Source organism: Orbicella faveolata, unplaced genomic scaffold, assembly GCF_042242905.1.
Source record: "Orbicella faveolata isolate gen_17 unplaced genomic scaffold, um_ofav_v1 contig_24, whole genome shotgun sequence".
NCBI classification, from domain to species: domain Eukaryota; kingdom Metazoa; phylum Cnidaria; class Anthozoa; order Scleractinia; family Merulinidae; genus Orbicella; species Orbicella faveolata.
The window spans coordinates 20,242,326-20,266,064 of NW_028301552.1; the positions used below are offsets into that span (position 1 = coordinate 20,242,326).

Here is a 23,739-nt window from a genome sequence, read left to right on the forward strand (position 1 = left end):
CAAGTCCAGTTGAGACGTCTACTCTTTGTCCATAATAACATGGTCGTGAACAGCTTGCATGTTTTCGAATAAGTAGCATGTTTCTTCTGTTTAAATTATTTCATAACAGGAGTTATCGAATTCTGACTTCCCGTTCCGGTGATTGGGTCGTGTTGCGTTAACCTCAAGACGCAAGAGAGCAGAGAAAACTGTTTGCTGGAGATTGCAAAAGCACGAATCGAAATCCTTCCAGAGTAACTTATAGATTAGTAACAAGAAAAAAGCTGATGCTGCCCAAGGTTACAACAAAGTTAAGTGCCAAACGTTTTATTGCTTTACAGTTTCTAATATGTTTACAAATCTTTGCCTGTCGGTTTAAGTCACTCGGCAATCACATTTGAACCTAATACTCTGTCCAACCACTATGTAGAATGAGCCCCTGTGCATGAACCGGTCACGTGGTACAAAATCTGCGATGCCGGATGGAAAGCTACGCACTGGGATATCTAAAGCAAAGAGGAGTCAAGTTTGACTGGCTCAAACGGTTTTGGAGGCTCTACTATCTGAACAGTTCATGCAAAGTGCCCATTGCGTGACGATCCAAATACTTAGTGAAGTGCGTTGCATTATGCTCCTGAGTCTAACCAGTGGATAGATTGGTTTTGTATATAGTGCCATCAATGTGGGATGCGTGATGTAAAAACATTTTTGCCCCGACACGCTACATAAACAGAGGAATCCTCGCTGTTGGGTATCTTTCAGTTCCTAGTATATATATCAAAGGTCTTTGTGTAGGTCCTAAAATGCTAAGTCATGTCCCTTTAGCAAACATGACAAAAGTTGTCTTTAGTGATGGACTCAAATGTAAAATAATAAAACTATTCTGTTTCATCTAGAGTTATACTGCTACGCTCGTGTTGAGTTTAAGCTAAAAATAGTGTTGCAAATAGACAACGCAGAGAGATCAAAACGTTTGTGGCACACCCATATTCCCTGAAGTCCCTCAGGCTTCCTCCGTTCGTTGTAGTAGGTAACATTTATTTCAGCAAGTTGACTAACATCACGCCACGCAATTATTGATGGTGATAAAATCGATTACGGGTATATAAAAAATATATTCAATTCACATTCATTCTCTTAAACAAGAGAGATCAACCTTGAAATGGCAAAATGATTCTCACGGCAGGGTGAGGAGATTAAGGTAGAACTGAAGTAAAAAAAAAACCCGTCGGCAGAATATATATACCCATTTTGGAAAACAAACTTTCATGGGGGTTAAAAAAGAAAATTGATTGTAACCTGTCTCAATTTCCTCTCCTTGCAGCGAGAATCACTTCGCCGGCTTTTTTCTATGGCTACATCTCACCGTTATCTAATTCAAGCCTAAAGCTCTAGATGCCATTTTGCCTTCAGTAGTGTCTTTGCATACTAACCTTGGAAAAGCTAATTCTCAAATGTGCAGGTATACAAAACGCGTTAAAATGTCAAGCAGCTCGATATAAATTGCGTCTTTTCCAGTTATTGCTGGCTGTCTTATTTATGCTCTAGCTTAGTAGCAGCACTTTTTCTTCAACTTTGCCAAACCCTGTTGTAACTTTGCAATTTCAAATGGACCTGGTTTAAATTTTCCACGTTGTAAGAAGCTAGAAAGGTCTACATTGGTCGGACAACGTGTACACAAATAGTGTCACATCCACAAATTGCTAAACCTAGGGGCTAGGCTTGATAATTTTAAACCGGGGCATTTCCTTGAAAAATACCCTCTTTCGAGTAATTCCACTTTGGCCAAATGTTGTTTTTGCATGTCTTAAGTGACAGTTTCGTTTAAGTCTACGCTTAGTTTAGTCTTAGTAGAGCCACTGAGCGACGAAATTCTCTTGTGCGTAATGAACGACTTATTGAAGCTAGCCTCCATTCTCACAGTAATGTCTTTGAACACTTCTGGAGACTCACCATGTTCTTCCAAAACGCGTCGCACCAGCGCCTTCAACAGATCAAAGCAATGAATAAGTTCTCCTGCTCGTACCGGAATCTCTAGCTGCCTCAGAACACCGGCGTTCGGCTGAGGAATTTTGAAAGGTTTGTCGAGAGTAGCTACAAACTCTGACAAGCGATCCAACGGAAGGTACGGCTTCCCGTCCGGGACAAACAAACCCCACGTAACGTAGTAGCTGTCGAAGTTTTCCTTGGTGATGCAGAAGTCTTCGATCTCGTGTGCTCGGTTCACGTTTTCCAGGATAACGGCAATGTACATGTTAACGATCACCAGGAACACTATTATGACATAACTGGCCAGGTATACAATGGCGCTGAAGGAGCCGCAGTTACCATGAGGAAGTCCCATGTAGCTTGGATCACAGTAGGGCGGTTTTAGCAGCAACGCATCCATGATGTCGTTCCATCCCGACCCTGTTGATAGTCGAAACAGCAGCAATAGCGAAGTACCAAATGTCTCGAAGTTGACAATGTCGTTCAACTCGCCTTCTCGTTTGACATTTCCAAAGGCAGACATACCGATGATTGCGTAGATGAATATCACCATAAACAGTAGAGTGCCAATGTTGAAGAGAGCTGGTAACGAGATCATGAGAGCCCACAAAAGCTGCCTTATTCCCTTCGCGAACTCCACCAGCCTTAGTAACCTGGCGATTCTAAAGATTCGAAGAACTCGGAGCAGGCTAGGGCTGACGGCTCCTTCGTTTGCACTAAATTCGTCTAGTACAACGTCTGTTGATCAAAATGAAATACGAGTAGTTTTTCAGTTGCCCCCACTAAAATATTACAATACTTGCCCAATAGGCGTGCAATGTTCATGCCTCATCAACTAAATCAATTACATCACTTACTAAGTACTCTTTATAATCAAGTATGTTTGGATTTTAAATTAATCTATGCTTTCAACTTATTGTTTTGCTCATCTTGTAGTCTTAAGTTTTGAAATTGTTTTTGATTACGAATTTTCACCAACACGATTATTGAGTCTAATTTCACTTGCCTACCATACTGCCTTGAAATTTTCATTTTCACTTGCCTAAAAGCAAACTGTACTTGCTCCCGGCAATCGGACCAGGTTTATTTTTTTCCTGCCCAGCTTGAACACGAGGTCAGCCACGCAGACTATGCAGCTTTGTTTTGTGATTTCCCTTCACATCGTATTTTGATCTCAACCGTGATGTCACGTCCATCAGCTTGCAGGTGCAAAAACCAAGATTGACAGCGTGTCAAATGTCGCTTTACTCTTAAGTCTCGTTGTCTTCATCAGCATGCATTGCAAAGCTAATTAAGGATGGGATTCATACAAATTTAAAAATCCGTGCTACATACCCACGAGAGAGCTGATAACGATGATGAAGTCAAACACATTCCACGGCTTCTTGAAGTAGTGTAGCCTAAGAGTGGCAATCTTGACTATGGCTTCCAGAACAAATATTCCGGTAAATACGAAATTGGAGACTCGTAGAAATCTCAGTCAAGGAAATGGTCAATATATGCAGCCACAACTTAGTCTTACAGCGGAGATCGCTGCACTGTTGCCAATAATCTGAAGTCTTATATTCGAACTAGCAAGTCAAACTCCAAGGTCTGCAAGAACTGAGCGCAGCAGGATCATAAACTGACAGAATGGGAATAAAAGAACTAAAGCTGTTTTCACACTAGGCCGAAACATAGTCTGATCACGAATGAAACATGCTTCGTTCTGAAAAGTGTTCACATCAGACAATGCATTGCGCGAGTTATGGTTCAAACATGATTATTCTGAGCATGATTGAAACATCCTCGCTTCACGAAGTAGTCTCAATCATTATCAGACCAAACAAGTTCAAAATGGCGGATGGACGCGGAGAGGAAGCGAGTGCCCCAAAGAACCAAAACTGGGGCTATTGTGAGGCCAATGTCTTGTTGAAATATGGGCCGATGAAGAAATACAACGGCAATTATCGGCGATGGGTAGCAACCAGAATATCTGGGAGAACATTGCCGCAAAACGTAATGACAAAAGCGAGTACTATGAAACAGCACAAATTATACAACCATGCATGAAACGTGTTTGAAACCGCATCTGATGTGAACAATGCAATAACAAACATGTTGAAACATGTTTACTCTAATCATGTTTCGGTTTTAATATGAACACAGCTTAAGATGACAATTCCGACTCTCCGGCGTAGTTTTTGCTTTCTTGTTGCTAACTTAAAACGAGAGCCGTCAGAAAGTTGCTAATTACAGCGTATGAAAAAATTATCGAAAGCTTTGACAAGTGGTGACAGATACGCGATTTTTACAGGTAAAAGTAGATTGACAAATGACTATAGCCTTCATCGGTATGCATATTATGAAGCCACATTGACAGAAAAGATTAGCATGAAGATTAAAAACAATAAAAAAACCTAGTTTCTGAGAAAAAAGAATAAACAAACAAATAACAAAAAACAAAAACAACAATTGCATTTTACTTCTTTAAGCTAGCTAAATTATGCAAAGGATATTTAAAACGCTGGAGATCTCGGGCGATTGTCCATGATGTTGTATCGTCATCATGACCATGTTACACATTATCACTGACAGAATAGCAATCTCAAACTTGTCTGATGTCACCACGTCATATAAGACACCGAATACTCTCTCCTGTAGAATGAGTCAAAAAGCGTCTTAATATTTAACTGAATCATGACTTTCAAAAGATAAAAATAAAGCAAAGTGGAGATACAATACTTACTTTCGGTCGAATTTGTCTTTTCGGAGGCTTCTTTCTGGCAGCTTCCTTTAGGAAGGTAACCCACTTCCTTTGTGTATCCGTCAGTAGCATTCCCATGCTGTTCAGTTCCTCGTACTGCGAAAGAAAAAAAAATACACAATAGTATAGGAAATACTCTATGCATGTTTGAAACTAGTCTGTTAAAAGGCCGGAGCATTAGAAGGAATACGAAGCGACGAGTCTGAGCCGGGTTAAATACCTCTATGACTACCGTCTACGTCATTTTGGTCACTTCTTGACGGAAAGCAACGTTTTGCTCAGGGAGAACCCGGCCTCGGCGACTAATGGATTCGATTGGATTGATAACAGGTACGAAGCTGACTTACCTTTTGTTTTAAAGTGTTAAAATTATCGATAATGACTCCAACGAACAGGTTCAGTACGAAGAATGAGCCCACGACGATGAAAGCAACAAAATAGCAGTATGCCACCACATTGTTTTCATACTCTGGCTGCATGTCCACCTACGAGAGATATAAAATGTATCAATTATGGCTACTGTGGTCACGTGGTGCGATCAGCGCTTAAAGATGAAACAAAAATCACGGGATAATCTAGTTGCACTGTAAAGGACTTATTGATGTCATGCTATTAGCCTTGAAATTGTACGCTAGATTATCTCTGCGATCATCATGATAATTTTCGAGGAAATTTCGTGAGAATAAAGAACGTAATTAGACGAAATTCGTTTGCATTTCGTTTACACAGCGCTGTAAAATGCAAAGACATAAATAGCCGCCTACCACTTCAAACTGTCAAGCTTTGGAATCAATTTGAAATAGTCAGCCGTGAATGTTATCTGTAGGAAGTCGTAAGACGTAAGAATGCTGGCGAAATGTTAGACGAATTTTTAAGAAAAAAAAAAAACAACAACAACAACAAAAAACAATATAACTACTCGTGGAAAACTTTAAGAACGATGATAGTTTTCTACTGGAAAAGGAACTGAAGGAAATGTCTAATGATTTTAGGAACATGCTGTCACTGTACAAACCTCAGCGGAGTCAACGGCATCCTTCATGACTTCCATCCATCCTTCAAAGGTCGCCTGAAGAAGAGTCATTGAAAACTTAGACTGGGCTTTGCTTAAACTCATTGTTGCATTAACGGAAAATTTAGCAACAGTTACGGTCTCATATAAAATGAAAATTAACATGGAAAAACAACGCCGTCAAATCTAAAACTTTTTGCATCTTGGATTTAGCTAGAAACTTAGTTGAAACCTAATCAAGGCAATGCAGTTAGTCCTTTTATGTTAATAAAGAACGATTATGATTACATTTGGCGTCTCTTTGTTAACATTCGTTCGGTTCCTGTTTCGTGTGATTAATCTTTATCTCAGTAATGAAAGATGTTGTTTGTGTTGCTAAACGTAGCCGTCTGGCTTTGTTAACTCATAAGATTTCGATTCATTTTGCCGTTTATCTATTGGTGCAAAAGATTTATGCTATTTTAAAAATAATTTTAGTGCTTGGGAGAGCTTCATTCATACGTGGCAGTTCGTCGGAAATATTTGAATCCATTTTTTGTTGGCGTCGACTAACTTAATTCTTACTCTAGAGAGTTCTTCAGATGTAAACGCATTTAGTAACCGACATTTAGCTCATTATTATTTTTTGTAACTTTCTCCGCAAACTTGTCTAAGACGTTCCAGGATATGTTGAAATGTCAAAAACTGAGATGTTACACCCTTTAGGTACCAAAACCTGATTTTCAGCCCTCCACAGGTAAAACAAGCCGACAGTGTCAAATAGAGAGTATCTACTCCCTCGGGATTTGATGTACGAATAGACTGGAAATATACTTACCACTTGCATGAGTGCGAGAAACCCTGCCAGGACATTGTCAAAAGTCACTTTGGAATTTTCCCAGCGATATTTATCAGGATACCTAAGGCATTCTGCCTTGCTGGGGATCGTAGTTGCTGGCAATGGCTCGTTGTCTTCGTCCACACATTTGTAAAACTTCCCAGCGAAAAGATGAACACCGAGGATGCTAAATATCAGCCAGAAGAGCAGGGATACAAGCAGTACATTTCCAATCCCTGGAATTGCAGCGAAAAGGGCGTTCACCACAACCTGCAAGGAAGAGCAAGTGCAGCATTTTACTGAAAGTTATAAACTGTTTTCACCACTTTGTACAAGTCGAACTTCGATTGCCACAGGCAGCCCCTGGCACCCTTTCCTTTGCACAAGAAAAACGTTTTTATCAGTGTTTGGTTGCACCTTTTAGACCAGTAAAAAGCGTACATCTATGTAATGTGTCCACCTGCGGTGGTGCTGATCAGTACGAGGGTAGGTGTAGGCCATTGTTTTGGTTGTCAGCCACTCAGATGACAAGTCTTCCATCTCCTTCATCACTGTGCAAGTCTCGTTAGTATATAAACTCTGCATCTGTTACCTTCATTCCTTCCATTCTTGAGATTGCTCTCAGTGGTCTCAAGGCCCGCAAGGTACGTAGGGAACGAAACACAGACAGATTCTTGTCTTCGAAAACACAGGCGAGTGAAATCTGTGAACAAAAAAGTACAAGGTATAGTCTAGAAATAATAATTTGAGGCTGAAATATCAGTTCCAAGTTCACGACCATCACGTTGACAAGCAGGTTTTCAAGGAGTGGCATGTATATTTTGAAGCGAATTCAGAACTAACGACTGTAATATATCAATAAGACACACAACCGTGTCTTCCACTTTAATCGCCTTTTGAATAAACGTTTTGTGAATAAAATGAAGCTGACAGCTTGTTACTAGCCTGAAGACGGAAGGAAAATACCATGCCCAACAGAAGTGTTAGGAGACTTGAGGTGCGAAAAATTGAAATTTTCTTCTGAACATCACTTTACCTTGAGCAGGAGGAAGCAACTGTTACTGCTAGGCTTGTGGTTATTTTTCTGGTTTGTTATATCTTGGTAAAGCGGAAGCTATTGTTGCTTATCTATCGTGTTTTTATTGCTTTTTGGATCTTTTATTTTACATGATTTGGTGATCGGCCAATCCTCAATTGGAAGAAACAGCGTCTTTTAACCTGGAGTAACCCAATTCGACTTGAAGAACCGACCCTTCAGGTTTTACTCACCGAAACAATGAACGCGTCCAGGCAGTTCCATGCGGAGGAGAAGTATTTGACAAGTCCGAATCCTATGGCTTTCAGAACAAATTCAAGTGTAAAAATTGCTGCGAAAACGTAGTTGAGTATTTCCAATGTCTTAATAAGTTTAGGCTTCTTGTGAAGATGAACGTCTTCAAAAATCTACAAGATATAAAAGCAAGCTGCTTCATAGCTGGGTCTAATACAGTTTCTTTACCAAATATTTTCTTGTTTATCTTGTTCCGCCCAGCAAATTATTCAGCAGACGGTTCTAGGCTGCTTAGTATTTAGCCTGCGTAGCTGACAGAATTTTGCGTGCATGTGCTTTTTACCAGAGGTGGAGCTGCATACATTTGGGGCTGAGGTAGCCAGAAATTTTCTTGAGCTTTGATCTTAACTTGATTTCTCATTGTTCTCCTCCCGGCCTCCTTTTGTTGGAGGCTCGGCTGCTGAGAAATCTCACACGCTTGCGAAATCCCTCAACAGTGTAGCTATTTAAGTTTAAGTGACACAGCCATTCGCAATCTTCGGCAGTTTCTAACTGTAAAACGCTCTGAAAGTGAAGTATGATCGTCGCAGTAAATTTTCCAATTTAAGCAACTGGAAAGAAGAAGCCTGAAAAAAAAATCAGGGCTTCAACGGGACTCGAACCCGTGACCTCCGCGATACCGGTGCGATGCTCTACCAACTGAGCTATGAAGCCACACACTGGGAGCGAGGTCAATTAATTGAGTTCATATCTTCCCGTGAGTGAAATGATGTGAAGTATATATGAAATAATTCATATTTGAACTGCGGTAGTAGATGAAAGTGAAGTATGATCATCGCGGTAAATTTTCCAATTTAAGCAACTGGAAAGAAGAAGCCTGAAAAAAAAAAAAAAAAAAAAAATCAGGGCTTCAACGGGACTCGAACCCGTGACCTCCGCGATACCGGTGCGATGCTCTACCAACTGAGCTATGAAGCCACACATTGGGAGCGAGGTCAATTAATTGAGTTCATATCTTCCCGTGAGTGAAATGATGTGAAGTATATATGAAATAATTCATATTTGAACTGCGGTAGTAGATGAAAGTGAAGTATGATCATCGCAGTAAATTTTCCAATTTAAGCAACTGGAAAGAAGAAGCCTGAAAAAAATCAGGGCTTCAACGGGACTCGAACCCGTGACCTCCGCGATACCGGTGCGATGCTCTACCAACTGAGCTCAGTTGCCGGAAATTAGGCTGACTTCCAAGAATTACCACAAAGACATTATATTTCAAAGTGAGTTGTGCAACGTACCAGTGCAAAACTGCTGAGAAACACAGTGGCAAGAATAAACCACTCGAAGTACTTTTTCTCTACTAGAACCCGCACCCTGCAGCGAAACTTGAGCCAACAGAAGCGTCTTGACGAGAAAGGTTTCCACAGCGGACAGTCCATGCAGTACTCTGGCAGACAGTCATCTATTTCCATCATGTACCGGGTGGGCTTTGTAGCCGATAGACTGGCACCTTGCTCTGAGATGGGGTCCTCAGTGCCCATAATGTATTGACTGGTTGACGTAGTTGATGGGACAGAGTCCTTCTCAACAGCGGTTTCAGTCGTGATAATGTTTTCACTTTCTAGGTCAATCTTGCTCTCTGAAAAATATGTGTAAGAATTGAATAAATCGATAAATAAGGGTCAAATAGTTGTCTCTTTTGACATCTGTTGCGACCTTTGGCAATACTGTGCATTACGACCCAAATAACTGTTGACAAGGATACCATTGGACACGAAGGTAAAATACAGATTTAAAGTAGTTTTTTTACAAAAAGAATCAAATACAGACTCTATCCTGTTCAAATCTGGCAACGTAACGGTAAGACTGAAAAGCAAGTACATTATTTGCCAAACGTAGTGACACACTCTTTTTGTATTGGTCATGGTACTGAAAGGTAATAAAATTCAGTTGGCGTACTAGAGTTGTCAATAAATTCTTAGCTGAACTGAGCGCGGTGAACATCTAATTTGTCTTTGCAAATATTTACATATCGTCTAGCAGACAGTTAATGACCTTTAATAGAATAATTCAGGAATTCAATGGTGTTTTTTTTGGTGGCGGGGGGCGGGGGGGAAGCTTGTCACCGGCTGAGTGATATCACTGGAGGTTTTGCGAAACTGCATATGTGATCTCTCACGCGAAAACGTACCCTAACGGTCAAAACGAACGGCTAGCGAACGGGTCGTCAGTGATTTCCATCATTCACATTTAAGCTCAAATTCACGAGATTTGGTCCTCAGCTACCTCATTCAAGCAACCAATACGTCTCAAAACATCGCAAATCGCTATAAATGATCACTTTGTCTAGCCGAGGCATACCACCCTCAGGTCACACCATTCTGGTTAACAGTCCTTTACATCATTCTATAAGCTGTGTGTTAAGTTCCCTTCACAATTTTTCAAATTCTTTTTCTAACAGTTAGGACCCGCCCCAGGAAAACTATGGTCAGCAATGCCGGCTCACTGACCAAAATTTTTCTTTACAGAAAAACACATTGCGTAATTTTGTGCTCTATTGTTATTTTTTCATGTATACTAAATCAACTGAGGGCATGTCACCTTCACGAGTAGCGCTGGGAGATTCTGCATGATGATGCTCTGAATCGGATATCGCCAACTGACCATCGTCTTTCACTGGACAGCAGCTGCTCTCAAGAACCTGTAACTCGTACAGACGAAAAGGTTCACGGTACTTGGCTACAAACAGGCGAGACTTGCGGGTTCGGAATACTTTCTTTATGGAGCACCTTGATGGATTCTCTTCCGACTGTATTTCTTCGTTTGAATCATTATCAACCTCTCTGAAGTCAAACGCGTTTACTAAAAGCGCCACAAATAAATTGAGAACCTGAAAAATGTAAGCCAGAAAAATTGTTTCATTTGACCGATTTAACAACTCAGTCCTTTAGACCGGTCGGTCCGTCAGTTGGTCCGTCCGGTCCATCAGTACATTGGTCAGACCGGCACGTCATTCAGTAAAGCGAACAGGATATGAGAAATCGCTTGTTACTCTAAATCAAATATTAAGAATCAGCCCTGACTGCAAAACTTGGGCTTAAAGGTCGCAAAAAGAAAAGGAAGTCTAAAAAAATCAATAATTATTATGTTCGAGCGCGTTGCTTTAACTGCCTTGACTATAACTTTGAATGGAGGGAAAAGAGACTGATCTATCACTGGTTCATGTTTGGCTCAATAATTTATCAATAATTAGCAATTAATATGTTATCAGACGGTGTCTGGAAAGCTTTTTTTTTTAAGAATATAGTCTCAAAGAGTTTGGTCCTAGAATTTTTAAGTTTATTACTCACAATGAAATTTCCAACGATAAGAACAGTTAGGAAGAATAGTGTTGCCTTAGCGGCACTGGTGGCCCTCATGCAGTCCCACAGAGGCTCAATCCACTCTCCACATAGCACTCTGAACACCATCATGAACGCGTGCCAAAAGTCATTGAAGTTCCAGCGAGGTACACCGTCCTTTCCAAACTTGTCTGCCGTGTAGGCCTCACCAAATATCTTTATTCCAAGCACAGCAAATATGTAAATAACCACGCTGAGTATAAGCGTTATATTGCCAACCGGACCTACGCTTCTAGCGATGGCCTTCATCAGTCTTTCCATTGTCTTCCAGGACTTGGCCAAACACAGCACACGCACCTGTAGAGGATAAATTGTTTTGGTATTTATTTGCGGTGCAAGTTGTAATAAGGTCACCCCAACTGACGAAGTAGCAGCCACTGATTTGCTAAACAACAGGCAGGAATTCGGCTACATTGACCATTTACCAAACGTTCATCACATTATCACTACTGACGGCGTAGCGTGGAAGTATAGTTTTGTTCCGGTATATCGGGAGGTCAAAAACGCAGTTAAATTTTGAATCTTTCTTACTAAGATAAAACTGGATCCAGACAACGATTTGAGAAAAGGTCTGGATTTTGCAAGAATATAATACTGCTGTTAAATTACTCTGAACAACTCCTATACTAATCATTTTTGTAAGTGCACCTTTACTTGCATTTATAGCCGATGAGCTGTGAGCTGTGAACCTGACTGCCGTAGCATCACCACGTAGGATATGAATTCGGAATTGCAAGTTACGCCGGCCTTATGAGCGTTTTCAAACCAGATATACCGGTTAAACTTATGTTCTTACCAGTCGTAAAGTTCGAAAGATGCTGAGTCCTTCGGCAGATTTATAAAAGTAACCCAGCAAACTCCCTGAAACAACAGTGGTATCGAACACATTCCATCTGCTGCGAATAAATGCCATTGGTCCCATAGCAACCAACCGAAATACGATCTCAGCTGCAAATAACGCGGTAAAAACCTGAGTGTTGAAAAGGAACAGGTAGGGGTAAACAACAACAACAACGACGACGACGACGAAAATATCAGCAACATTAGTAACAACAGCAACGGTACCTCTGTCAAAAAGAACATGCTCAATTATGATTAAATCATGAACACCAACAACGACAGACAGACAACAACAACAACATTACAGGGACTGCGGAGGGGAGGGTCCTGTAGGTCTTTACATGTAGATCTACCACTTTTTTCTTGGGTGGATTTTTCAGGACTCCATATGACATGGATAATGGCGCGCAAATGCATGGTAAATGGTGACCTCCAAATGTTTGTCTGTCTTAGTCGGATTTGTTATGCATACCGCTTTAAAATAGTATCCGCGGTCCCTGCATGGAAAACAACAGCAAAAACAACACACTGACAAGCGAGAAAATCAATAGCAGCAACAAAAGCAGCCCATCAAACAAACTTGATCTTTAAGCCATATCAATCGCAGGTTTTCTGACCATTGTTGATGGCGCAGTAATTAGCAAGATGACGTAGTACTTATTACGAGATCAATACCAGAATTTAAGATCCAATTGCTGCAACCTATTCCAGTCTTTAAATAATGGTTCATTTATGACAGTTCCCAGCGTTTTGGATTGTGTTTCCACACAGTACGCTGAATGTTTTGACACAACATGAAGTTCTTTTTCACTGATCAAGCTATATGAAGTGTTCTGTCAGAAAAAGAACTTAAATACAGAAATTATCCATGCACCGCGATTTTTTTTGCGAAAATATTCAAAGGATTAATGGCCATTTTGCATTGTTCTTTGCAAAACGGTTAAAACAAATTAATCAAGATTTAAAGCGCACGGGAAGAGCTAATCCTCCTCTCATTACACATTTTGTCTGGTGACGTTCTCGTTGGCGCTGCCTTTGAGGTTTGCTTAAAAACCCATTAGCCGAAGTATACATTAACTTACCAAGTTCACATTGTCCAAGATGTGTCGAAACTGTGGGTCAATCCCATGATGATATACCGCTAGCACTATTGTGTTCAACAGAATCAGCACCACAATAACGGCATCAAAACCAGGATGGGCAGTGATGTCACGCATGCGCTGTCGTATTGTTTTAAAACAAGAATCTTGGCGCAAGACAACCCTGCACTGTACTTTCCTAATCCCTAAGCCATTCCTTCGTGCGCATACTGGTATTAGACAATGGCGTAATTGTGTGTCTTTAACTTCGTTTGCGTTGGATGTAGAATCCGTAGAGTCTCCTTTTGCGGTCTCTTTGTCTAGGGCGTCAGTTGTAAGCACAGGCGGAGAGCTCCCATCCAGGGTAACCAGATGTTTAAGTGTCTCTTCGTCAGCTTGGTAAGAAGGGGCAGTCCGTCTCATATAATTCTTTTTTTCCCTCTAAGGTTTTGAAATCCATTGAAAACATATGGTAAGGTTTGCAGAATATTATAACCAACAAAGAGGTTATTTTAAGAAATAGAACGTTGGAACTTGGTCTCGGAGGTTTCAAACTCAACCTAATAGGTTTGGGGTAATCATGAATTCAGTTTTAAACTAAAAGATTCATCTACAAAAAGCATGAATAAAAAGTTTCTTCTCTTCCAATTTCTTTGCTCTTTAAAAATGCCTTACTTTGTTAATTAAAATCCTTACAGATGCATCGACCCGTTGTTGATTAGATTTTTTTCTATAGTAATCAAAAGCTCACAAGACACAACGAGCTACCTCTTTCTCCGCGGAACACAGTTCCAGTTCATACGACAGATACACCACTGCCAACACCAGATTCATCAAGTAAAATGAACAGAAGAATATTCCAATTATGAAATATGGAACGTACAGGGCTCCAGAAGACCTGATGATCTAGGCAAAACATCGAAATAACGTTGTTAGAAGCAATGGCCAAACAATTCGTGCGTTGGACTGGTCCGGTCTCGAGCACTGGTCGAGGTCATCGTGCAGTGCACACTGTGCAGTGCGCATTGTGCATTGTGTGTTGAGTTGTGTTCTCGGTGGCAAGACTTTACTCTAGAGCACATGCCTTCCTGTGTAATTGTGGCACTGATTGGTAAAGGAGATTAAAGCTATCTTCGTGGTCAAAGACGAACAATAATTACGTCTCGACTGGTTTGATAATGATTGTGACTTCCCTAGATTATTTCATGATATTTTCTTCCCGAAGCGTTAGCCCTGGTAATATATATTTTTATATATTTTCCTATCTAGTAATTGCAGGAGCTATTAAGACTGGAGACCTTCAGTGTGAGTGATCCTAAGAAAAACCATCGTTTTTTGAATTACGAGAAAGGAAATAATCAAAACTTTCATGGCCTTAAAGCACATGTAAGTATGGCTCGGTAAAAAAGAAAATGGTATTAAGACAACTAAGTTTCCCGCGAGAACGCTCTCTGTCAAAATGATTATTTTATTAATAAATGACTAAAAGTTGAAGACGGGACTCAATCCCAAAAAAGAAGGGAACAACCTCAAATTCACATTGAAGGGAAGCCAATAGCTTACGCCAGTTGACGAAAGACGAATAAGAAATTCTCGCCGAGTTCTCGCCCTGAGTGCTGCTGGCACTCTACTTATTTTTTTTTCCCTACAGGTTGATAAAAATACCTTGTCATAAAGATTTTCCCAGAAATCCATCGTTAGTATCTGTAGAGCCATGACTAATGACCAACCAATGTTGTCAAATGTCGTGTAACCATGGTCAGGGTTTGGGCCAGCATTGGGCATGCACGTGTAGTTAGAAGGACAAGATCTAAAGCGCAAAGAAAGAAAAAAGTAACAAAAAAAAAAAAAAAAAGACACATAGGATCAGTTCAACCCAACGGAAGTCAATTTGCACTATTCATAACTCAGGGACACAGTGAGAAAAAGAAACGGACCTAATAATTTTATAGAATTCAAGACAATTAAAGAAGCGCAATTTTCGAGTTTGGTCATTCACAGCTAGACTACACGGATAAAAGAATGTTTAAAATCTAACGCACTACTTCACGCCGGATACTAATAAGAAAAATAAGTACAAGAAATCCGTAAGTGAGAGATACTTCTACAGCTTAGATCACTAACTTGTAGAAAGACATATATTATATTGTGGAAAGACATATAGTACCCAGCAGTTGAGCTGTTCCCACAAATCAAAGGTTCGTCGCCATGAATTAACCAGAAACCTGCAATAGAAAATTTTCTAGTTAGTTTTCATTTCACTATTCGCCATTCGCCATTCGTTGATACAGAAAAGATAACAGGTTGCAAGAGAAGATAGCTCTCTTTATTTAGTTCATGATTGGTTTTGTTTTGCATGTGATTGACCAAAAAATATATCTTTTTTTCTTCTGTGATAACGGTATATATAGAGTATATATATATATTTTACATGATAACGTCTTGCCAATTTTTGAACTAGCCGCATGGTCCATCATTCCTGGAGGTACACAATGCTGTTCCGTTTCCTCTTGCTTTCGCTTCTGTTTCACTTTTTGTTTCTGTTTCTGATTTAACTCAAGCTTGTTGATCACAGGGCGTTTCAGCAGTTTCTTGAACCAAGTTCATTTAACGATTAGGTAGAAATACCCTCTTGCGAATTTCTCAACTACCTGGTGCGTATTTTGTAAAAGTGCACACTGCTCTTCTCATTGCTCCTGCTCTCGCTTGTTTCTGTTTCTGTAGCTATTTAAACTAATGATTAAAGGTTGTTTTATGAGTTTCCTGAACCGAAATTAGTAATAAAAGAGTAGGTAGAGAAAGTATTTTCTAAAGTGAATCTATATGATACCATTTTCTTACTTTCGTTAAGGGCTCGTTCCTGCAGGTTTATTGAGCTGTTGTCTGGAACATTGAGAACGCACTTGTTCCTTAATTCTCCTGAAAACAGCTGTAGCCCAATAAGCGCCATGACACCGAGAAAGAACAGAAACAAGACCAGGACATCACTCAAAAGCTTCAATGAACGAAGTAGCGTGTTTACCATCGCTCGGAGACCTGCAAAATATATGAATGCAATACATTGTCCAAATTGAGTGCACGAGACATGAAAAAGACTGAGTGAAGTATATAGAATCAACGTGGAAAAATGAAATAGTTTTTTGGAACGGCTGAGCAGCAGTGGTTGCTCAATCGAAACTCAACACAATGCAAACCACGATTTGTCCTTAGGGCATGAGTTTGTGCAAGTTTAAAATTCGTCAATCTTCAAGGTTGGAAATAGTCGTCAAATAGAAGATACTGTCTTAATGCAACACAACCTTACAAAACTTGAAATTAAAAGAATTTATTTTCATTTATTATATTTTAGGGCAGTGTTCAAAAAATTGTCGAACGTAATCAGGCAATTACTTTGGTTTGGCTTTGGCTTCACTACGGTTTAAGATTGGCTGAGTCGTCTAATTGGTAAGTAATTGATTTGGTTTGGTTTTACGACATGCAATTGAAAACCGCTCTATCAAAATGAGTCCAAAAATGTTTTGCTAAACGTTTAGTTGTTGATTTATTATACTTAAGCATGTACGAACTGCATGCCAGTTGACTCCATCAGTGATAATTTATTGCTTCACAAATACACAAAATAGCACCCTCGACGGATCAGACTCAGCGAAAGATGTAAAATAACTCAAACTGAAAGATAAGCTGCTCCTGATAATTAAATTTACCCTTCAAAGCAGAAAACGTTCTCAGCGCTCTAAGGACACGAACTGTTCTGATTCCTGTCAAGTTGGCGATGTTTGGCGCTACGGTGATGTACCTACGGAAACAAGTTTGGAAACGACGTTTCTTAGGGATCGATGATCTAGATCAGGATCAGTGATCCAAGATCACTTAGATAAGGAAGTCGACGAAGGAGCTGATGAACCCACTCTTGTGAAGGATTTATCATTCCCCTTGATGCAGCCTGATCCGAGTGATCTTGGATCACTGATCTTGACCCGGATTCCAAAGGAACGCACCCTTATAAGTTTGCTGTTTCTGGATGTCAATGTAACAGGATATTTACAAAAGCCTCTTATAAAAGTTTGGTTTTTTTTAAATTGAATGTGTTTTATTTTTAAGAACAGTTCTCCAGGAAAGTGAAACAAAGTTGGAAATGAAAATATTTCACCTCCCCCCCCCCCCCCCCCTTCATTTTTTGTGTGGAGGTAGGTTATCTGGAGGAATGAACAAAAACAACCATATTTGGATCGGCAGATGAATCGTTCCCATGGTAACCGCACTTGATCACGTCGGCCTGAGGTCTATGTTTTGACCAAAAAATTCACTCTCAAGAAATGACAACAAACGAGTCTGGTTCTCGGGTACATATGAACCAATTCAAATGAAATTCATACCTGGTAGAGGCACTCTCCCAGTTTACAAAATCCACCGTTAAAGTATTTTGGGTTTTATAAACAAGAAGAAAATGCTCGTCTTACTATGTTTCCTGTCAGCCATTTAGACAAGCAGGAAAAACAAGCACATCCGTATTCGTAATTTCTCCGAAAGTACTCTTTCCCAAAAAAACAAATTAACAGCAGAGCTTACATAGATATTGAAGTTTCTAAATATCATAAAATTTATTTGGGGAAAATTATATTCTGGCCATGGGTGTTGAAGACATCCGAGGTAAGTTGCAAAAAATTGCAAAATTTTGAGAGATCTAGTATTTGGCTCGAACAGGCTTTAGATAGAGAATATCAGCTTCATAAGTATTTTCTATCATCTTATCTGTTATCTACATTTGATTGATTAGGTTTTGGCAACGAATTTGATGAAATACAAATTGAAACAAAGCCTACCTTGCAACTTTTGGGAATTTCTTCAGGATGCTTTTGTCGTATAGTCTGGGTCTCTCCTCGGTTCGTTCGCTCCATTTTCTTGACCAAATCTTGCACAGACTCTAGCGGAAAGGTCAACTCTAACTGGCTAGCCTCACCCAACATCTCCTTTTAGACCACAGATGATGATGCATTAACCCGAATAAAGAACAGTCGAACAGGTCAAACACAGTCGTGCGTCGAGTATCGAAATAATTAATCAATATAATCAGTTTGAAATCCTCCAGGAAGTTAAATAGATACATCAAGACCACAGCTAAGCAAATGCATGTCTGCGACGATTCTGAATTACGTCTTTGGCTAAATCGAGCCGCACATTCGTGGTGCATGGTTGAGAAGCGAAGAAATCGTTGTTTACGACCAAACCGTATGTAGACCGGAAATGCGCAAAGCACAACTACTGAGCGGATGTACTTTTAAAATGCGATATAGGTGTTTTTTTGTTTGTTTGTTTGTTTTTGTAGCTTCAGATAAAGCGACATTGCCGCAATGGCATTGTCTCCTCTTTAGATATTTTTGGTACAATACATCATTGATAGAGAGATAAAAGGAGGACTTTTGATCTGCTTTTATGACTGTTTTACCGTGGTCAAAAAAGAGGACAAAAGAAAAGCGCTTCTCTGATCGTTTTACGCAACCTGATTGCCTCCATTGGCTTTACTACACTGGATCAAGTTTATATAAGAGAGGATACTATTTATCGTCTATTGTTTTAGCTACAGTACATCCAGGAGTACTGACAGTTGTTAAAATACGTTCAGGTTTTCTTTAACAACAAAGGGTGTGCAGACTTGAATGAGAACAAGGAAGTTAGTTTTTCTAAGAACTCTTGGACGTTCTAACTCTGTCTGTCTATACAGGCATGCAAAAAAAAAAAAAGAAAAAAAGAAAAAGGAAATTCATGCTGTGCGTGCCAAAAATGCAGATTGCACTTGTACCCATTCAACGAAAAATAAAATTCAACATGGGGGCCCGTGATACGTATGAATCCGAGTTAGACTTTCCACCTAAACATTTCAACCTTGTTCCTAATTCCCCAGGATATGAGATTGCTCAACGTTTAATTTTTCTTTGATGCTTTTATTCGGTTTTTCGTTTTTTTTTTTTTTTTTCTCGTTTTGGCTTTCTTCACCATCATTGCCATTGTAAAACAACCCCATTACAAGAGGATATCATTACACTTACATCTGGTGTCTCATCCCATTACATTGTGTTACATCCGGTCAGCAGTCATGCTTCTCGGACTTCCGGCCCACGCTTTCAGTTTATTCACCATTCTTGGTTTTTAGCCAAAGACGTTACTTTGGATTGTTCAAAGGCATGCATTTGCTTTGTACATTGATCTCGACACGTCTACATTACTTCCTGGTTGGATAATATTGATCAATTTAGGTACTCGACGGCAGAAATCGCAAGTATAACGACCATGTTTTGACCTTGTCAACTGTTCTTTGTCAACTGTATGCGCGCTACTTGTATCATCGCCGCTGGTCTGAAACACGGCAAACTGGATATTCATGGGAGAAACCGTTAGATTAGAGTCTGCCCTAGATTTGGTCAAGAAAATGGAGCGAGCGATGGAGAGAAACCGAAGAGAACCACGCGACGAAAGCATCCTGAAGAAATTCCCAAAACCTTCAAGGTAGGTTTTGTATCAATTTATCTTTCATCAAATTCGTTGGCCAAAACCTTATTAACTAATTGTAGGTGACAGACAAGATGATAAAAGATACTTTTGAAGCTGATTTTCTCTCTCTAAAGCCTGTTTGAACCAAATATTAGCGCCCTCAAAATAACAATTTCCCAATTTTTTTGCAATTTGCCCCAGGTGTCTTCAGCACCCATGGCCAGAATATAATTTTCCCCAAATAAATTTTATGATATTGAGAAACTTCAATATCTATGTAAGCTCTGGTGCTAATTTGTTTTTTTGGGAAAGAGTACCTTCGGAGAAATTACGAATATGGTTGTGCTCGTTTTTCCTGCTTGTTTAAATGGCTGACAAAGAACATAGTAAGACGAGCATTTTCTTCTTGTTTATAAAACCCAAAATACTTTAACGGCGAATTTTATAAACTGGAAGAGTGGTTCTACCATCTGTATCAATTTCATTTGCATTGGTTCCCATGCTCCCGAGAACCACACTCGTTTACTTTTACTTTGTGAGAGGGGAACTTTTACTCAAAACATGATCCTGAGGCCGACGTTAGCTAGTGCGGTTACCATGGCAACGATTCATCTGCCGATCCAAATATGGTTGTTTTTGTTTATCCCCCAAGGTAACCTACCTCCACACAAAAATTGAAGAGGGGTTAAAATTTTTCATTTCCAACTTTGGGGAAATTTATTTAGTTCTTGATATTTTCAGCTCAGTAATAAATAAGTTATTCGCGACTTTTGAGACACGGAAGATTTAGGGCTTTCACTGATCAGAATTGCCAAAAATATCGACACTTCGCCTCTCTTTACTTGTTTAACTCTCTAATTATTTTACCGTACCAGCTGACCGATCTTTAAAATAATGTTTATTTCAGAAACGATAAGATAAAGTCATTGTCTAAAAATGACCAGGTTCCGAGTCGTCTTTACATAACAGATGTCCTTAACCAGCCAGGTAGACTGACCTTGCGGCTTAACCAATCAGATTGTGCTTTTACCTGATGGTCGGCCAATAAGTTATACCGCCTGCTAGCCGCGCGATTAGGAAACGAGGATAAGTAGTCTGATTCGGAAGACAATCCTATGAATACGAGTAGCCCAGAAACTACCACTAAATAAATTTTTGAACCAAAAATCCAGATAATTTTTCCTTGTTCTCTCAGTTTCCGCGTTCTATCAAAGAACTCAACAATGCGAAAACCAATCAGAATCGCGGATTTCCAACAATTTTATATCGCACTAGTGGCGAATTGACCGTCATAAGGTGCAATTGGAATGCAACTTACCCCAGAACAACTACAATGAAATCCAACCAGTTCCACGCGTCTCTAAGGTAAGCGTATGTGTGAAAGATAAATCCACGGGATAAGATCTTTAAAATCATCTCCAGGGTGTATATACCACAGAAGACGTATCTAAGATAAAACAACCAAGTCAGTTGTAAGAAGTAAATTGCGAGTTCTTCGATGCAAGTTTACGTCTATTGTATCTAAGTTGCAAAAATTACAGCGTTTGAGACAGGCCTGGAGCTCGGCTCACCAAAGTTCTTTCTGATATAATTGCCCTCATACTGATAAAGTGGCTTGCTTGAGAGTTTTTCAGGACCTCGTTAAAATCGTTCTAGCAGTGTCAATGGTTAACTTGCGGCAAGTCTGAACCTATTGCAAACTTTTTTATATTAAAACTGGTTGGTTTGTTGAGGAGTAATTGGCAACTGCGTTAGATAAAGTAAAAGAAGTCTGCATACGTAGGAGCCAAGTGGCCCACCAGACCGGAGCTTATCCCGGTTTCTGTAGCATGAAGCGACTAGGAGTATTTCTACTCTCCCCTGAATGGGATGCAAGTCCATCACAGGGTTACCCCCAGCATTAAGTTCGCCGGTACCCATTTATACACGTGGGCGGAGAGAGGTACTGTGAGAGTAAAGTGTCTTGCCCAAGAACACAACACAATGTCCCCGGCCAGGGCTCGAACCCGGAGCGCTCAATCCGGAGACGCGAACACTAACCATGAGGCCACCGCGCCTCCCATTTACGTTAGAGGCCGAGTTTAAACAATTTTTCAGGGCTTACTTTTCGACAGACAACATGCTTTTGGGATGGCAGTGCAAAAGTGAACTTAATGTTTGATTTTGAGTCCACAAGCGTTTGTTGTTTGTGATGGTGAGTACATTAGCTTCTTTCATGAAAAGAAAATATGTTTTGTTTACTTACTCAGCTTCTTCTGGAGCACATTCAACCACTAGAAACACACAGTTAGCCAGAATGGTGAGAATAACGAACGACTCAAAATATCTACAATCAGAGTTAAGGAATAGGAATCAAAACCCACTGAATGGTTTGCCAGCATGTGAAGCAAAACAAAAAATATGAACAAAAATAATGGCAAACTTGTTTTTACTTCCGACAAACACTAAAATAAAATTGAGTGTTCTCATAATCGAAAACTGGCAAATAAATACATATTTAATATCGCCATTGAAGGGATGACTTGAGGGCTTTGAGGTTATTTAAAGGATACCTGTTAGTAACGACACTTATCGCAAACTGCCTGAGGGGACTGAGAGGTCCCAACAGACCTAACGAGGCTGCCTTGTTGAATCTGTACACGTGATCAGCACGAGAAGCCCCACGACGGCGAAGGACAAGATAAGTGTGATTGCAAGGGATCTGCGGAAAGAAAAGAAATATGAAATGAAGTAGGCTCCCTACCTCTCAAAATTGCGATTCTATGACAATGCGGTTTCGAGAAGCACTGGTGCACTCTTGGCACGACATGCATTCCATGCCGATAAAATCTTCAGACGAAGTGCGGAATAAATGAATGATGAAAACGGTTAGTCTCGAAAATAAAGATAGAATGTCTTGCCTGCCAAACCTGAGTCTAAGAGATAATTTTAAACCGGGAAGGTCCAAGGGCACACGTTCCCTGCGGGTAAAGCGAGCGGAAATTCGTCATATCTTCCTTGGGCTCGGCGATTGAGATTTCCCAGAGGCTTCATGTTTGACTATCTGAAGTACGTTGATTTTCAAAGCCATTCTTATCAAAGATAATCATTCTCGTACATTAATGAACTGATGTCCAAAGAGTAATCCATAAAAACAGGAGAAGATCAATTTAAGTACGCTGATATTCTCATAAATAGAAACTAGCCTAAATTGTCTACACAGAAGGCCGGCAGTACAAATGCCAAAAGTTCTTGCGGGCAGCATAGGTTTTTTTTTTTATTTTTTTACGTTCACATAATTATTATCTTAGCAGTTACACGTTGACTTACCCTTCCATTGCTGGCGTCATAATCCTTCAGCGGCTTCCCAATAAAAAACGAAGGGGCCCGAGCCACGCTAGTACTTTCAGGACCTTCATCTATGATCACACCTGGGTCCTCAGTCTCAGTCTCCATTTCCTCTTCCTTAGAACTTGAATCAAACTTAACCCTTTTTGTTGAAGGCCCTTGGCGGTTTGAAGTATTTGTTTGGCCCTTTTTATCAATACCCTTTATCGCGGCTCCATTGGGAGTCTTCCCTGCAACTCAATCATTGACAAGTAGACTAAGATCACCCTTAGAGGCGTTTTTCATTCGACCAAAAATTCCGGTTTTTATTTCCGGAAATTTTCAGTGGCGAATAAAAAATAACAGCATTTTTCACAATTTTTGGAAAAGAAGACAACCCCCTTGGGTTATACGCAAATTTCTGAAAATTTCTTCCCGGGAATTTCTGTTCCATAGAACTTTTATTCTAGAGTTTCCGGAATTTTTGGTTGAATTGTTTGCATTTCGGAAATTTAACAATATTCAGATTTTCCGGAAACTTTGCAAGGAAATTTCTGAACCATCTGCTTCCCGTTTCAAAAATTCCGAAATTTTTCGGTTGAATGAAAAGCGCCCCTAGAAACGTAAGCATTTTAAATATCAGATACGACTTTTATTAACCAAAACGATTTTTAAAATCTTAAGAATAAATTGACTTCCTTTGTTCGCATGATGACGCACGCAGTGAGAATCAGCGGGCACATAAACATTACAACCCAACAAGCAAATAATAGCTTTAATATGAATTAATTATACGCTACTTTGTAATGTATTC

The 23,739-nt window shown here is 39.9% G+C and overlaps 1 protein-coding gene and 1 long non-coding RNA gene across 2 annotated transcripts; one reads left to right on the forward strand and one right to left on the reverse strand.

The window, feature by feature from the left end:
- Positions 1-290: 290 nt before the first annotated feature.
- Positions 291-23,183, reverse strand: LOC110057111 (sodium channel protein 1 brain-like; the record flags this gene model as incomplete). Its single annotated transcript, XM_089291273.1, has 23 exons — positions 291-2,706; positions 3,304-3,435; positions 4,467-4,605; positions 4,697-4,810; positions 5,062-5,199; positions 5,730-5,783; positions 6,544-6,813; positions 7,136-7,246; positions 7,813-7,986; positions 9,109-9,449; positions 10,412-10,700; positions 11,161-11,508; positions 12,008-12,181; positions 13,134-13,571; positions 13,899-14,036; positions 14,796-14,940; positions 15,298-15,355; positions 15,972-16,166; positions 16,835-16,926; positions 20,938-21,066; positions 21,865-21,945; positions 22,172-22,320; positions 22,929-23,183. Coding segments are annotated over 23 exons (4,884 nt in total), but the record flags the coding sequence as incomplete, so codon positions are not given.
- On the forward strand, positions 18,542-18,885 carry LOC110045210 (uncharacterized). The gene is made up of 2 exons (XR_016207767.1): positions 18,542-18,618; positions 18,668-18,885. It is a non-coding gene; the product is annotated as an uncharacterized LOC110045210 (long non-coding RNA).
- Positions 23,184-23,739: the final 556 nt, after the last annotated feature.